Source organism: Martes martes (assembly GCF_963455335.1).
Source record: "Martes martes genome assembly, chromosome: 7".
Lineage (NCBI taxonomy): Eukaryota > Metazoa > Chordata > Mammalia > Carnivora > Mustelidae > Martes > Martes martes.
The window spans coordinates 97,017,970-97,033,458 of record NC_137894.1 but is presented as its reverse complement, the minus strand read 5'-3'; the positions used below and the strand labels follow the sequence as shown (position 1 = coordinate 97,033,458).

The following is a 15,489-nucleotide window of genomic DNA, read 5'->3' as shown; positions in this document are numbered from 1 at the left end:
TTCCACAAAAAGTGAAACGCTTTTGATCTTCCTTACTGGTAGAGATTGGGAAGAATACATTAATCAGATCAACGACAAGTGCGTGACCTGATGAATTGTATATCAGGTGCCAGAGACTGTGTAGATCTGTGCTTTTATTAATATAGGATATATTTCTGGAAGTGGTGTGCTGGGTAAGATGGGGGCTGTGTGTGAGTTTCAGTGCACTTTATTTTTTTTAATTTCTTTTCAGCGTAACAGTATTCATTGTTTTTGCACCACACCCAGTGCTCCATGCAATACGTGCCCTCCATAATACCCACCACCTGGCTCCCCCAACCTCCCACCCCTCGCCCCTTCAAAACCCTCAGGTTGTTTTTCAGAGTCCATGGTCTCTCATGGTTCACTTCCCCTTCCAATTTCCCTCAACTCCCTTTTTTCCATCTCCCCATGTCCTCTGTGTTATTTCTTATGCTCCACAAATAAGTGAAACTATATAATTGACTCTCTCTGCTTGACTTATTTCACTCAGCATAATCTCTTCCAGTCCCGTCCATGTTGCTACAAAAGTTGGGTATTCATCCTTTCTGTTGGAGGTATAATACTCCATAGTGTATACGGACCACATCTTCCTTATCCATTCGTCCGTTGAAGGGCATCTTGATTCTTTCCACAGTTTGGCGACGATGGCCATTGCTGCTATAAAGATTGGGGTACAGATGGCCCTTCTTTTCACTACATCTGTATCTTTGAGGTAAATACCCAGTATCAGAGCACTTTATTTTTTAGAACAGTTTTAGATGTACAGAAAAATTGAGAAGATCATTCAGAGATTTCCCATATACCCTGCACCCAATTCCACCTGTGATTAGCATCTTACAAGTATGATACATTTGTTATAGCTAATGAACCGGTATGACATGTTATCATTAATTAAAGTCAGTACTTCACTCACGTTTCTTTAGTTTTTATCTAATGTCCTTTTTCTGTGCCAGGATCCCATCTAGGACACCGCATTACGTTTAGTTGTCAGTGTCCTTTGGCTTCTCTTGCCTTGGCCATTTTAGACTTTCTGTGTATTTAATGGCCATGACAGTTTTAAGAAGTACTGCTCAGGTACTTTATCACATTCTGCTTTCTAACAGAGTATTCCCCAACCTCCTAAATGTTGGTTTGTTTGTTTGTTTTTTAATTTGCCTACATTAAGGTCCACTCTTTGTGCTGTAATGTTCTGTGGGTTTTGAGAAATGCATAATGTCATGTATTCTCCATTACAGTATCAGGCAGAATAATTTCACTGCCCTAAAAATCATGTTTCCAATGTGGGTTTTCCCCCCATGTCCTCTGAACTCCCAGCAATCACTGATCTTTTTTTTTTTTTTTAAGATTTTATTTATTTATTTGTCAGAGAGAGAGAGGGAGAGAGAGAGAGCGAGCACAGGCAGAGGCAGAGGGAGAAGCAGGGTCCCCGCCAAGCAAGGAGCCCGATGTGGGACTCGATCCCAGGACGCTGGGATCATGACCTGAGCCGAAGGCAGCTGCTTAACCAACTGAGCCACCCAGGCGTCCCAATCACTGATCTTTTTACTGTCCCCATAGTTTTGCTTTCTCCAGAATGTCATATAATTGGAATTTTACAATATGTCATCTTTTCAGACTAGCTTCTTTGACTTCACAATATGCATTTAAATTTCAAACATGTCCTTTCATGGCTTGATAACTCATTTCTTCTTATCACTAATATCCTATTCTATGGATGGAGCATGAGCTTGTATCATTTTGTCTATAGGAAGATAATTTGTATGTTTTGAATTTTTGGCCATTATCAATACAGCTGTTATAAACATTCATGAGGAGGTTTTTACGTGGATCTAAACTTTCAGATCGTTTGGGTAAACACCTAGGAGCATGATTGCTGGATCATATGGTACAACTACGTTTAGCTTTGTAAGAAATTGCCAGACTGTCTCAAGAGTGGCCACACTGTCTTATGCTCCCACCAGCAATGAAGGGGAGTTCCTGTTGCTCTGTATCATCATCAGCATTTGGTGTGGCCGGCAGTTTTTAGATCTTAGCTATCCTAATAGGTATGTAATGATATCTCATTGTTTCTGGAATTTGCAGCTCTCTAGTGAAAAAAATATGTTAATTATCTTTTCGTATGTTTATTTCCCATCTGTATCTCTTCTTCGGTAATGTGTCTGCTCAGATCTTGGGCCTATGTTTTCTGGGTATGTTGTTTTAATAAATACTGCTAGTAACTTTCCCCAAAAGTCTAACCAGCCAAGTGTGAGAAGATCCATTTCCCTGTATCCTTGGCAACACTTAATGTTACCAATTTGTGAAATGTTTGTTAGGAAAACAGGTCACTTCACCTTCTTGCTCTGATTTGCCCTTCTCTGACTACTAGTGATATTGTCTTTTCATGTCTCTGGATCATTTATATTTCCTCTTCTGTGTATTACCTGCTTACATCTTTTGCCCATTTTCCCACTATGGTGCCTTTTTCTTCATAGCACATGAAGTGTCTTTGTAATAATAGGGTTGTAGCCCTTTATTTGTCATAACAGGTATTTCCCTGCCAATTATTTGCCTTTTGACTTTGTTTCTAGTGGTTTTGTTTTTTGTTTTTTAATGAACCAACATTATTTTATTTTTTTATTAGGGTAAAATTCACATAACATAAATTTTACCATTTGAACTATTTTTAAGTGTATCTATAGTTCAGTGACATTAAGAGCATTCACAATGGTATGCAACCGTCAATGCCATGCAGCTCCAGAACTTTTGTTTTAAAGATCGATTTATTGGGGCACCTGGTGGCTCAGTCATTAAGCCTCTGCCTTCTGCTCAGGTCATGATCTCAGGGTCCTAGGATTGAGCTCTTCATTGGGCTCCCTGCTCAGTGGGGAGCCTGTTTCTCCCTCTCCCTCTGCTGTTCCCCTTGCTTGTGCTCCCTCTCTCTCTGTCAAATAAATAAATTAAATCTTAAAAAAAAACCTTTAAAGATTGATTTATTTACTTTAGAGAGAGAGCATGCACATCACAGGGGGAGGAGTAGAGGGAGCCAGTCCTCAAGCAGACTCCCCGCTGAATGTGGAGCCCAACCTGGGGCCCGATCCCACCACCCATGAAATCAACACCTGAGCCGAAACCTGCCTGTTTCAACTGCCTAAGCACCCCCCCCCCCCGCCAGGCGCCCCTACAACTCCAGAACTTTTGCCATCTTCTCAACATCATCTTATTCTTTTGTGGCCAAACTTGCCTATCTTTTCTTTTTTCTTCTAGATATCTTGTTTTTTGGGATGTTTTCTTCTATCCTAGGGTCATAGAAAGTTCCTCCTAAATTTTTTTCTGGTACTTATAGTATTTTATACTAGAATTTTTAACCTATCTGAAAATGATTCTTCTATATAGGGTGGTAAGATGTGGTTCTCATTTTCCTAATGGATAGTCATTTTCCCAGAATCAATTTTAAATAAAGCATATTGTTTTCAACTGTATTGAAGTACTGCCTGGTCATGTTAATTTCCCATAAATGCATGGATCTAGTTTTAGACTCTGTACTGCTTCTATTTCTTCATTTCTTTGTGAATAGCCTGCTGGCCTATTCACGATGATGCTGATGCTGATGATAATGATTATAGGCACTTTATTGAAAATTTTGCCACCTGGTAAAACTAGTTGCCCCGATTGTTTTTTTTTCCTTGGCAATTTTAAAACAGTAATAGTTCTGTGTGAATGTAAAAGGCATTTTATCTAGTTCAGAAAAATCCTTTTGGATTCTAATTGAAATCGCCTTATATCTAGGTATTATTTTTATTTTTATTTTATCTTTTTAAAAAAAATTTGTTTATTTATTTGACAGAGAGATCACAAGTAGGCAGAGAGGCAGGTAGAGAGAGAGGGGGAAGCAGGCTCCCCGCCAAGCAGAGAGCCCCATGTGGGGCTTGATCCCAGGACCCTGAGATCATGACCTGAGCCAAAGGCAGAAGTTTAACCCACTGAGCCACCCAGGTACCCTTCTATGTATTACTTTTAGAACTGACCTTTTAAAATTTTTTTTAAAGATAAAGACCATTTTATCTACTTGAGAGTGCAGGATGAGGAACAGAGGGAGAAGCAGACTCCCTGCCGAGCAGGGAGCCTGACTCAGGGCTCAATCTGGGAGTCCAGGATCATGACCTGAGCTGAAGGCAGGTGCCCAACCGACTGAGCCACCCAGGTGCCCTGGGACTGACATTTTTATATAGGTTTTTCAGTGGCATCGTTTCATCAGGACCATACCTGTACTTCTAAAGTCCTTACATGGGGTTAAGGTGAAATTTAGAGCTTTCTTTCTGAATCAAAAACAAATTGGGTACTGCTGCTATTAATTCTAACGCTGAGTTTCATGATGTATTTGAGAGCATTCATCACAGGGAGAGGGAAGAGTGACAGGAAATACAAAGAACTTGATTCTTTCTCTGCTTCTTAGTTTGGACAACCTTGCTGGATCTCATGTGCTTGACAGGGTCGTAAAATGCTGATCTGGGGGTCCTTGGGAAGTACTCAAGATTAATTATTATAAAGGAGAGGTGCATCAGTTTTCTCCGTACTGTGCGAATGTTAACATAAAAAATTCCTACATATATGTCTCTATAACTAAAACCTAGAGTCAAGTTCAAGAATTATAATGACCTGGATCTTGGAGTCCTGGGATGGAGCCCCACATCAGGCTCTCTGCTCAGCAGGGAGCCTGCTTCCCCACCCCCTCCTCTCTGCCTGCCTCTCTGCCGACTTGTGATCTCTGTCTGTCAAATAAATAAAATCTTTAAAAAAAATTGTAATGACCTGTAAAAAACATCTAAGACAGCTCCCACTTTCTAAAATTTAATCTCTTCTTTTATTATTTATCATGGTTGTGGGGGAAGAATGCTTTTGAAAGGAAAACGGGATATGATCATTGAGAAAATAGTCTGTTGCTTTTGTCTGCAGCACAGAGAGAATAAATATCCCCCAGTCACTCTGCAAAGAATAAGAATCTTTGAACACTTGAAGGATGTGGTTATAAGGACCATGGATATAATGGTCTGTATACTGGTTAATCCAGAAACATGTGACCATCGAGGACTCCCCAAGGTAGAGGTCACAAACCTGCTACCTGCAAGGCCAGACAGGTGTGGGAGAAATGCTTCCCTTCTGTAAATAAATATATCTTTTCTTATTTGCCTTAAAGTAAGCAGTCATTTCATTTTTTTTTTTTTAAGATTTTATCCACTCTTTTTTTTTTTGAGAGAGAGCATGAGCGGGGGAAGGGGCAAAGGAGAGGAAGAAGTAGACTCCCTGCTGATCAGTGAGCCCCAGTGTAGTGTGGGGCTCAATCCCGGGACCCTGAGATCATAACCTGAGCTGAAGGCAGATGCTTAACTGACTGAGCCCCCCCAGGGGCTCCTGAAGTCATTTCTATTGCTTGTATGTTTTTCTACTTTTGATAGAAACACAGGTATGTTAAATAGCTTGCTTTTAAGTCTCAGGTAAGAAAAGTAATCGTGCAAGAGTGATGAGAGAGGACAGCTTTCACTTGGCCTTAGTGTTGCGGAGAGATAGGGAGTGGTGGGGACTGTGGTGCACTAAGAGTGCTGGCCTCTTCTACAGGGAGCAGCTGCCTACTGAGGCCCTAGCTCACTGAGACTGCAGAGACTACAGGCCCAATATTGCTAAATCTGCAACATTTTCAAGAGAATCCTGGTAACCAGGGTTTTAAGGTAACATTTTCTGATCTGAAATGTTGGCAACTAGCACAAAATTCTTCAAAGTGCTGTGGGCTAAACAAGCTAACCCTTTGACCTTGGAGGATGTAGAAGCCTGTGCTTATCACAGCAGATGGGTGATCGGTGAAAACACAGGGCCGATGACCAGATGGAGCTGACCAAGAAGCATTCATAGCCTTCTCAGCTCTGCAGGGGAAACCAAGTAAACGTCAGGTTCAATTCAGCTAACAAAAATGGAGTTCTTTTAATGGCAGAGAAGATTCTTCTCTTTGTAACACAGTATGAAAGACTTATGTTCAAAACAGAAAATAAAAGGGAAGCCAAAATAAAATAGCATCAATGAAGGAGGTGCCTTTATCCATGAGAAACTAGATCCGAGTGTGAGCAGGCCAGCCTTCTAGGTATGGAATAACTAAAGGGGCCGGACTAAGAGCTATAAGATCGGGCCAATGTGAATCGTAATGCAGACAAATCAGACCAGACCTCAGGCTTTGGCTTTATCCACTCATAAATAGGAAGGAATTACAATTAAAAGAGCCCTGAACTATGTCGTTGTAGTAAATGTGGCAGTTTAACCTGTTTGATTAAGATTACTTGTATGGGTAATGAACACATTGAGTAAGTGTGTAAACAGTCCATGTGTCACGTGGCAAACTTCTCCTCATCTAATTCCTCCACATGTCCCTGAAGAAGCCCATTCAGTGTTGAAGCAGAAATAGCCAAACCCTTGTGAACACAGATTTCCACAATACTGGAGCTGTGACAAAACCCTCCAGGCTACCAATTACAAACTGGTTTCAGGACTACAGTCCTGCCCCCGAGGTAAGGGGACGGTAACAGAGAGCAACGGGGAAGATTGAGAGGCTAAGTCCGTAGGACCTGGCTCCTGGTCTCTGTCCTGCACTGATTCGGCTTCCAGAGAGGTCACACAGCCACCAGGGGAAGCCTGCTCCTTGCTTGACCTTCCAGCGGCCTCTGTCACTGGGGCTACTTCCTCCTTCCATGATATGCCCATCCCTCATGCTCTGCTGTCTTCTCTCTTCTCTAGAGGGACTTTCTTCTTTCTCCTCACCTTCCTCCTCACCATACATCTTGTGCTGGGATTCGATGGGCCTCTTCCTTTCTCGCTTGCTGTACTGGCAATTCTTATCTACCCAGGACTTCACTTATGCCCATGCCAACTCCCCAGCTTTTGTTTTCAGCTCCAACTCCAGCCAACCTGACAATTATGCTTTAATATCTCAGAGTCCCTGCCAGCTCAACCTGCCCAAAACAGTAGTTTCATACCCCCCAAAACCTGCTCCTCCCCTGAGTGATGGTACCACCATCTGCCCCATTATACAATCCTTTAGTCATTCTTAATACCTCCATCTCCCTCATCCCTCACCTCCAGTCCATTACCACATCCTGAATATTCTAATAACAAAATACATCTCCCATCCCATCTGCCTTTCTCACCATCTCCCTGCCTCTGCCTGGTTCAAGCCACCATCGTCTCTCAGCTGTCAGTGTGCTGCCCTGGTCTCCTTTCACCATATTGCCTCCTCCAAACCATTCTGTATCCAGCCACTATAGTGAGCTTGCAAAAACCCAAATGGGGGATGCCTGGGTGGCTCAGTTGGTTAGGCATCTGCCTTTGGCTCAGGTCATGATCCCAGAGTCCTGGGATCGAGCTCTGCATTGGGCTCCCTGCTCAGTGGGGAGCCTGTTTCTCCCTCTCCCTTTTCTGTTCCCCTTGCTTGTGCTCCCTCTCTGTCAAATAAATAACTAAAATCTTTAAAATAAATTTTTTTTTTACCAGTGATATTATCATATCACATCTTCCTAAAATTCTATCCAGTAGCTTCCCATTACACTTGGGATAAAGTGTAAATTTCTTAGCCTGGCCCTCAAGGTCCTACAGGACTCAGCTCCTGACTGTCAAACTGGCTTCAGTTCCATGCACTTGACCCTCAAGCCACACTGTCTTTCAGTTCTTTTTTTTTTTTTTTTTAAGATTTTATATATTTATTTGACAAAGAGAGACACACTGAGAGAGGCAATACAAGCAAGGGGGAGTGGGAGAGGGAGAAGCAGGCTGCCTGCTGAGCAGGGAGCACGAGGCGGGGCTCCATCCCAGGACCCTGAGATCACGACCCGAGTGGAAGGCAGACACTTAACAACTAAGCCACCCAGGTGCCCCTGTCTTTCAGTTCTTAAGTTGCCTAAATCCTCTTCTGGCCAGGGCCAGTTCTCTTTGTGGAAAGCCACCTCTACCACCACTCCGGACCTTGGTCTGGTCAGACCTTTCTCACCCTCCAGGACTCAGCTCAAGGCCACGTCCTCAGAAACAGTTCCTCTGAGGTAGCCTAATCTACATGCAGAGCTCTTCATGCCACTTTGTTTAATGCCTGAGTCTTCCGTCCCATTCACCAGTGTGTCTCTAGAGCCTATAACAATACCTGAGACAGAGCACGTGCTCTGTAGATCTTTGTCAAATAAATGAACATTAGCCGGGAATGAGTTCCAGATATCTGCTGTTTTGGAATGTGTTCTGGTCACCCAGAATCCTGGCAACCTAGAGACAGTTAATAATTTAAAGTATTTATAAGTCCTAAGTAGAACTTGGTCTTAGTGACCAATTTTTCTTAATTAAGTTTGTTCTGAAAATAAGTGGAGAAGTAAGTAATTGGCCCATTTTCAGTGACATACCAGTTATCTCATGGAGGGGGTTAGGAGACACATGTGGTTTAAAAGCCACATGGCATGTGTTGCCAGAAGCAATTTGACGATATACATCACCAACCTCAAAGGTCTCTATGAACCTCAGAGCCGGCCATGGGATGGTAAAAAGTACTCTCCTCCTCCTGACAGCTGTAAATATGTATGATCCTTTTGGAAAACAATTTGGCCAACTCTAGAGCCATAAAGTTGTATTTCTGGTGCTTCTAGATGGTGTCTACCTAACTTCCTCAAGGAGATCTTCCCTGGACTACCCACCAACCGCAAACTCAGCACCCTTTACCTTGTTTTTTTGTGACATTTCTCGTATCTATAATTATGTGTTCACTATCTACTCACCATCTTAGGTTCTAAGCTCCATGAGGGTAGGGGCAGGACTGGCTTTATTTGTCTCTATAGCCTTAGGACTTAAACTAATGCATTAAAATAACTACTCGTTGAATACACTGAATAGAGAAAATCATCCCGAATAAAATAGCTCTAACTCCCAATAGTGATATTAGCAGTTATCCTCCACGGAGAGGTCCCCATGTGCCCGACATTGTTGAGCTTGCTCTGCATGGCAGGCTCACAGTAGCCCTTCAGCCCCCTACTCCCATGCATGGAAATGGAAGCCCAACCTCCTTCAAAGTTAAGGTCAACCAGCGAGTAAATGATTCATTGACACTTAACTTACAACAGCCACACACTGGAAAGAATCTACGTGTTATTTGAATAGAATACCTTACAGTTTCCAGGGTTCAGGTTTTCCAAAGTTGAGAGGGCCTTTGGGTTTTACCCTCAGGCCACAATGCCCTGCAGTGATCCCTGCGGATGTGGGCAGGACAAGGTGGAGGCACCAGTCTTGGCATCTGGAGAAGGTCTGGGTAGTCAACTAATAGATTTGTACTTGTGCCTAGAGATATAAGTGAGGGCTACATACGGAACATGGAAAAGAATCACAGAAAATTGAAAGACTCTAAAATCTGGAGGCACCTGGTTGGCTCAGTCTGTTAAACGTCTGCCTTCAGTTCAGGTCATGATCCCAGGATCCTGCAATCGAACCCCATATTGGGCTCCCTGCTCAGTGGGGAGTTTGCTTCTCCCTCTCCCTATGACTCTCCCCACTGCTTGTGCTTGTGCACACGCACGCGCGTGCTCTCTCTCTTTCAAATAAATAAATAAAATCTTTTTTTTTTTTAAAGATTTTATTTATTTATTTATTTGACAGACAGAGATCACAAGTAGGCAGAGAGGCAGGCAGAGAGAGAGAGGAGGAAGCAGGCTCCCCGCTGAGCAGAGAGCCCGATGCGGGGCTCGATCCCAAGACCCTGGGATCATGACCTGAGCCGAAGGCAGAGGCTTTAACCCACTGAGCCACCCAGGTGCCCCTGAAATAAATAAATAAAATCTTAAAAAAAATTTTTTTTAAGTATCTAAGGTTTAGGTGTGCCTGGGTGGCTCAGTCAGTTAAGCATCTACCTTCAGCTCAGGTCATGATCCCAGGGTCCTGGGATAGAGCCCAACATCGGACTCCCTGCTCAGCGGGCAGCCTGCTTCTCCCTCTCTGGCTCCTCCCTTGCTTGTGTTCCCTCTCTTGCAATCTCTCTCTGTCATAAATAAATAAAATCTTTTTAAAAAAATTATCTAAGATTTGAAGTCTGGACCTATGGATAGCACTGTTACAGAGTCTGAAAGGAAACCTCTGCTTTCTGCTAATTCTTTTGTCATGCTGCCACTTAGCCCCCTCAAACTGGTTGTTCACTGTTGGAGACATCTAAGCCGACGCGATTCTTTGGTTAAGACAGTGGTCAGATCTGTTCTACTATTCTGGAAAATGCTAGCTCAGGCTAGAAGTTTCCAGGTATGTTACCGTAAATGTGGGGTTTTGTAGCTTCGAGGGCCCTCTGTTCCAAGGCCCACATGGGACTAACAGCCTGTAGAGTATCTTGGCTGTTTTATATGTGTTTCATCAAGTGTAGTATCTAGAGGAGGAACTTCACAACTCGAAGACACAGAGGGATGTTACAAAGAAAACAAGAAAATAGCTGTCTTCTTCCATATTCCTCTTGCTGGCTGCCTCTCTTCTCGCCTGCACGACTGTGGTACAGCTGGCAGTACCACTTCTTCACTTTTTCTCCCAACACCTTTTACCTCTTATGAAGTATCTGCTTGTCCATGATCAATACCTCTGGCTACATACTGAATCACCCAGAGAATTCTGAGGAAAAAAACCAGATGCCTGGCCCCTACCTAAGACCAGTTCGGGGTCTCTGGGAATGGGGTGTGGGCATCTGTAGTTTCCAGAAATCCCTGGGACCTAGTACAGGTTATCTGTTGCTCTATGGAGGTATAACCTCCCCCACACTCAGGAGCTCCAGATGAGAATCTTTTGTTTCTCACAATTCCGCTGCTTGCTGGAGTGTTCCTCCAGTAGGCCTTGCCTGGGTTCACTCTTAAAGCTGAGTGTAGGTGGGGCTCGGCTGGGGGCTGAGCTCTGCCAGGATGCCTGGGCCTCCCTCCCATTGGGCTCCTTTATCCTGGGCTTCCTCAGAACAGAATCTGGGCATGGGGGGCTGTCTCGTGCTTTGCTTTGACTTCTAGAATTGAGGCAGTGATAATGTCGCCTGGCTTCCTCTTTTGTTTCTTAGCCAGCTGTTGGAAGGCCTTCACGCCCTGAAGAAAGTTAATCATTTTGACCCTCTTCACAATAATTCATTTGCCTAATTGCCATGTTTCCAACAGGATTGCAGACAGAAGGGTCCAGGAAGCTAAGAGCAAGATTTAGCCTTCGCAACACAACCCTGATTCCGACCTTTTTTTTTTTTTTTTCTCTAGATACACACCTTCAGGCACATTGGCTTAGCAAGTATTCCTCGTTCTTCTGCTTTAAAATGTTTCATCAACCTAGGAAACATGATTTACTCATTCATTCACAAATAATTGTCAAATGTCTATTATGCGTGAGGCCCTGTGCTGGGGGTACAGCCACATCATTTGGAGGAAATAAGAGAATCTTGAGGTCATGATTCTTATTCAGTGGTTTCATTTATTGTATCTACTGACAGCAGAAGACATTGAAGAGTCAAATAAACGATTACTTGGTAATTCCAGAGGATTGCCAAGGAGACTTATTTCAGGGGGGCTATGAGAGTTACAAGGACACCAAACCAGCCTGGGGAGGAGATCCGGGGACCCCTCTTTAGGCAGAGACATTTGATCTGAGCCTTAAAGGATGAGTTTGCGTTAACTAAATATCGCCCCCAATTTTTCATTCTCCTTTCTTTTCCAGACTTCTCATCTCTCTCTTTGCTTTCACCAGCCACCTGGGTGAGGCTGTAATCATTTCCTAGCTGCTAAGAGCTCCTTGAGAGCTGTAAGGTCATACCGTTTACAGTTTCCTTCAACCCAAGATACGAAACTTCTAAAGCACAAACCGCTCTCTTTTCCTTGGATTGGAATTAGAGAAAGCTATCCTTCAGAGCCCCAGCTTGGCAAACCTTGTCTTCTGTGTTTTCAGCAACTCAAGCATCCCAACCTCGTGAACCTCATCGAAGTCTTCAGAAAGAAGCGGAAGCTTCACCTGGTGTTTGAGTACTGTGACCACACAGTTCTCCATGAGTTGGACAGACACCAGAGAGGGTGAGTGATCGTTCCTTACACACGAACCATAGCAGCACACACCGGGATTTACGAGGGAAGATGAACAGGGGCCCTTTTGCCGACCAGGCAGGAGCAGGCGATGTTTGCACAGCTGGGCTCGACAGCAGAAGAGTTAAATTGAAAAGGTTGGGATAGTGATCATAAGTCCTCATGTTCGAGAAGAAAATGCAGCATTATTCGTTGAACTTAATTTCTTTTTTAGATTATCTGTGTCTCTGAGAAAGAAAAAGAATGCTATTACTGGTTAGTTGCACCTGGCTAGGGAAGTGTAAGGACTTGGAGATTCAAAGCATGAGTCCAGAGACAACAGCCAAGGGGAGGTTTAAGGCTAGAGCAAACATGCCATTTCACCCAGAGCGATCTAGGCGTCTGATCTCCTGTATCGGTCAGGAATTCTTTGGTGACAAGGGACCAGAACCCACTGAGGCAAGCTTAGGTGAAAAGGACTGTGGCAGTGGTTGAGCCTGGGAAAGATGGTGAAATCCTGGAGGCTCTGATGATCTTATCACCCATCCATCTGCAGCACAGACATTACAAGAAGGCTTGGTGAGCAGACAGAGCCTTTGTCTGCAAAAAAAGGGTGTGTGTGTCCTTTCCTCTGGTTGAAGGTAGCCCCTCACCAGAGTGAGCAGAGCACAGGCTAGATTTCAGTGCCCACCTACCCCTCCTCGGCTGGGTGTTTAAAAGGCAGAACACCATGGGTGGTGCATTTTTTCTCTTGACTCTTCTCTATGCTGGCATCATTCTGCCTTGCAGATGAGTCTCACAAGGTGGATTTGGGAAGGTATGTGTATGTGGCACGTGATAGAGGGGAAAAATTTGAACTAGGAAGCCTGGCTGCAGGCTTTTTGAGAGGAAAGTCCTAGAAGAAGGCATCTGCATATATAAAGTCCATTGAAAAACTCTGCCTCAGGTCAGGTGATGCAACTATCCCTGGGGCCAATCGCTAGAATGATTAGCTGGCCCTGGAAGATGTAACTCCAAGCGGGTCAGTCAAAGATGACTTCCTGGAGGAGGTAGCCATTGAGTTGAATGGCAAATAGACTTCAAACAAGTGAGCAGTGAAGGATATCTCATGTTCTCCTTTTGCTGGGCTCCCGGGAGCCTCGCTTTGGCTGGCAACAATATGCAGAGTGGTATTGGATATCAGAGTGGGAAAGTGGTGCCCCGTTCCCACTCACATTCACACTCTGGAGTCTAGAGGCTGTGGTTCTTTCAACGATATCTTCAAACCCTGACCAAGGGCTTGCTCTTTTGCCACGTGGTGGTACCTACATGATCAACCATGATATCCAGGCAAATGGGATTAAAGTGGCTTGTGGTTTGTAAGTGACCGTGGCACAGGCTTTTGGTGTTAATTTACACAGCCAAAGAGAGCCAAGGGAACGGACACCTCCCTTCAGAAAGTCATTGATACGGAGAAATTATGTTCAAGGGAGAAAACATTTAGCATGTTGATATTTGCTCTTTTGACAGCTTGCAACTGACACTTCAATTAAGCCTATTAGTATGAATTCTTCTGGGTCTGTGGTACTAGGGAGATGTTGCAGGACGTTTGATTAATCATGTTAGATTGAGTCACTTGGAAACACAGATTAGTGGGGGACTGAAAGTGGGAGTCTGTTCTTTTTTCGGCATAGAGTTTGTGCAAAAGGAAAAAAAAACTGGACAAGGAATGATCAGAGTTTTGAAAGCAGATTTTTTCTTTAACTCCACCAGCTATTGTTACATATGTTATAAATATATGTATATGCTGTATATGTTATATGTTATGTGTGTGTTACATATGTTATATGTTGTGTATGTTATATATGTTCCAGGAAATAGAAAATGCTTTAATATGGAGGTGGATTAGGGAAGGGGAAGACCAGTAGATATATGTGTGGTTTAAGTACAAGCAACGTTTCCAAATGAACACGTGCCATGGTTTGTCAATATAAGACTGACCTAAGGAATGCTAATAAATGAGCAAACTTGAAAAATAAGATTTATTCTAAACCAGATTATATTCATTTATTTTGAAGTTTTAAGATTTTTTTTCATTGGTTAGTTTGTTTCAAAACTAGACATTACTGGGGCGCCTGGGTGGCTCAGTCAGCTAAGTGTCTGCCTTCAGCCCATACCATGATCCCAGGGTCCTGGGATTGAGCCCCACGTAGGGCACCCTGCTCAGCAGGGACTTGACTTCTCCCTCTGCCCCTCCCCCTGCTCATACTCTCTCTCTCTCTCTCTCTCTCTCTCAAATAAGTGAATAAAATCTTAAAAAAAATAGAAGTTACTTTCCATTATACAGAATATTTGGCAATACTCCAATCTATTTTAAAGACTATTTCAAATATTTGCTTGTCATCGTTAAGGAATAAATGTCGTTAAACTGTATCAACCAATGATTTTGAAATTCATAGGAACATTTTCTTTTTCAGCTGAGAAATCTCATCCTATAGAATAACACTTTGTAAACACATTCCCAGTAAAAGTGGGTTGGCATCCCGTGTGTGACCTTTGGCAAGTTGCTTCCTGGCGTTCTCACCTGTGAAAATGAAAGTTTTGGAGCGGGTAGAGTTGAAGAGGACTTGCAGGTCTGAGGTGCCGTGACTTGTTGATCTGATACCCTAGAGGTCAGAGGACTGCTGTTTTTCTTCAGTCTCATTTGTGATCCGTGAAACAATATCAACAAAGGGTGGTTTGTTAATGTTTTCCCAGTGTGGGGTGGGGTCAGGAGGGGTCCTTCGTGGGGTGGTACACTTGCCCGAAAAGCGTCCTGTGATCACTTTATTCTATTTCTATTTTTTTTCTTTAGATTTTATTTATTTATGATAGAGAGAGCGAGAGTGGGAACACAGCATGAGGGAGCTGGAGAGGGAGAAGCAGGCTCCCTGCTGAGCAGAGAGCCTGATATGGGGCTCAATCCCAGGACACCGGGATCATGACCTGAGCCAAAGGCAGACGTTTAACAACTGAGCCACCAAGGTGCCTCACTTTATTCTAAGTACAAATTTATAAAATACAAAGTGGATCATGCCAGTCCTCTACATAAAATCCTGTAATCGTTCCCCAAAGCTTACGGATGTGGTCCCAGCAGGAGACACAAGACTTCTGTCTCTCCACAGTCCCATTTCTTACCAGTTTGTTGAATAAAACATAACACCATCCCCACAGAATCCTTGGCATTCTGAGCTTCAAGCAAGACATGTGGTTTTCAGTCTGCGTTGCCGTTCCTTGCCGGCTCAACCTAGCAAACTCCTGCTTGTCCTTCAACTACAGCTCAAATATGACCCCCTCTGTGGGAGCTGTTTGAGCTGACACTGAGGAGAGTCAGGAGTTCCTTTCTCTGGCGTATGTCACATCTTCTGGGATTGTTTCTATTACATACCCCATTTGCATTAGAAACTAT

The 15,489-nt window shown here is 43.5% G+C and overlaps 1 protein-coding gene across 1 annotated transcript in view; it reads left to right on the top strand.

Annotated features, from left to right (window-relative positions):
• CDKL1 (cyclin dependent kinase like 1) overlaps nucleotides 1-15,489 on the top strand; it is a 52,562-nt gene that overhangs the window by 14,342 nt on the left and 22,731 nt on the right. Inside the window, exon 2 of the mRNA XM_080807904.1 lies at nucleotides 11,953-12,074. Within this exon, the coding sequence (XP_080664030.1) occupies nucleotides 11,953-12,074 (122 nt within the window). The remainder of the gene's footprint in view (nucleotides 1-11,952; nucleotides 12,075-15,489) is intronic.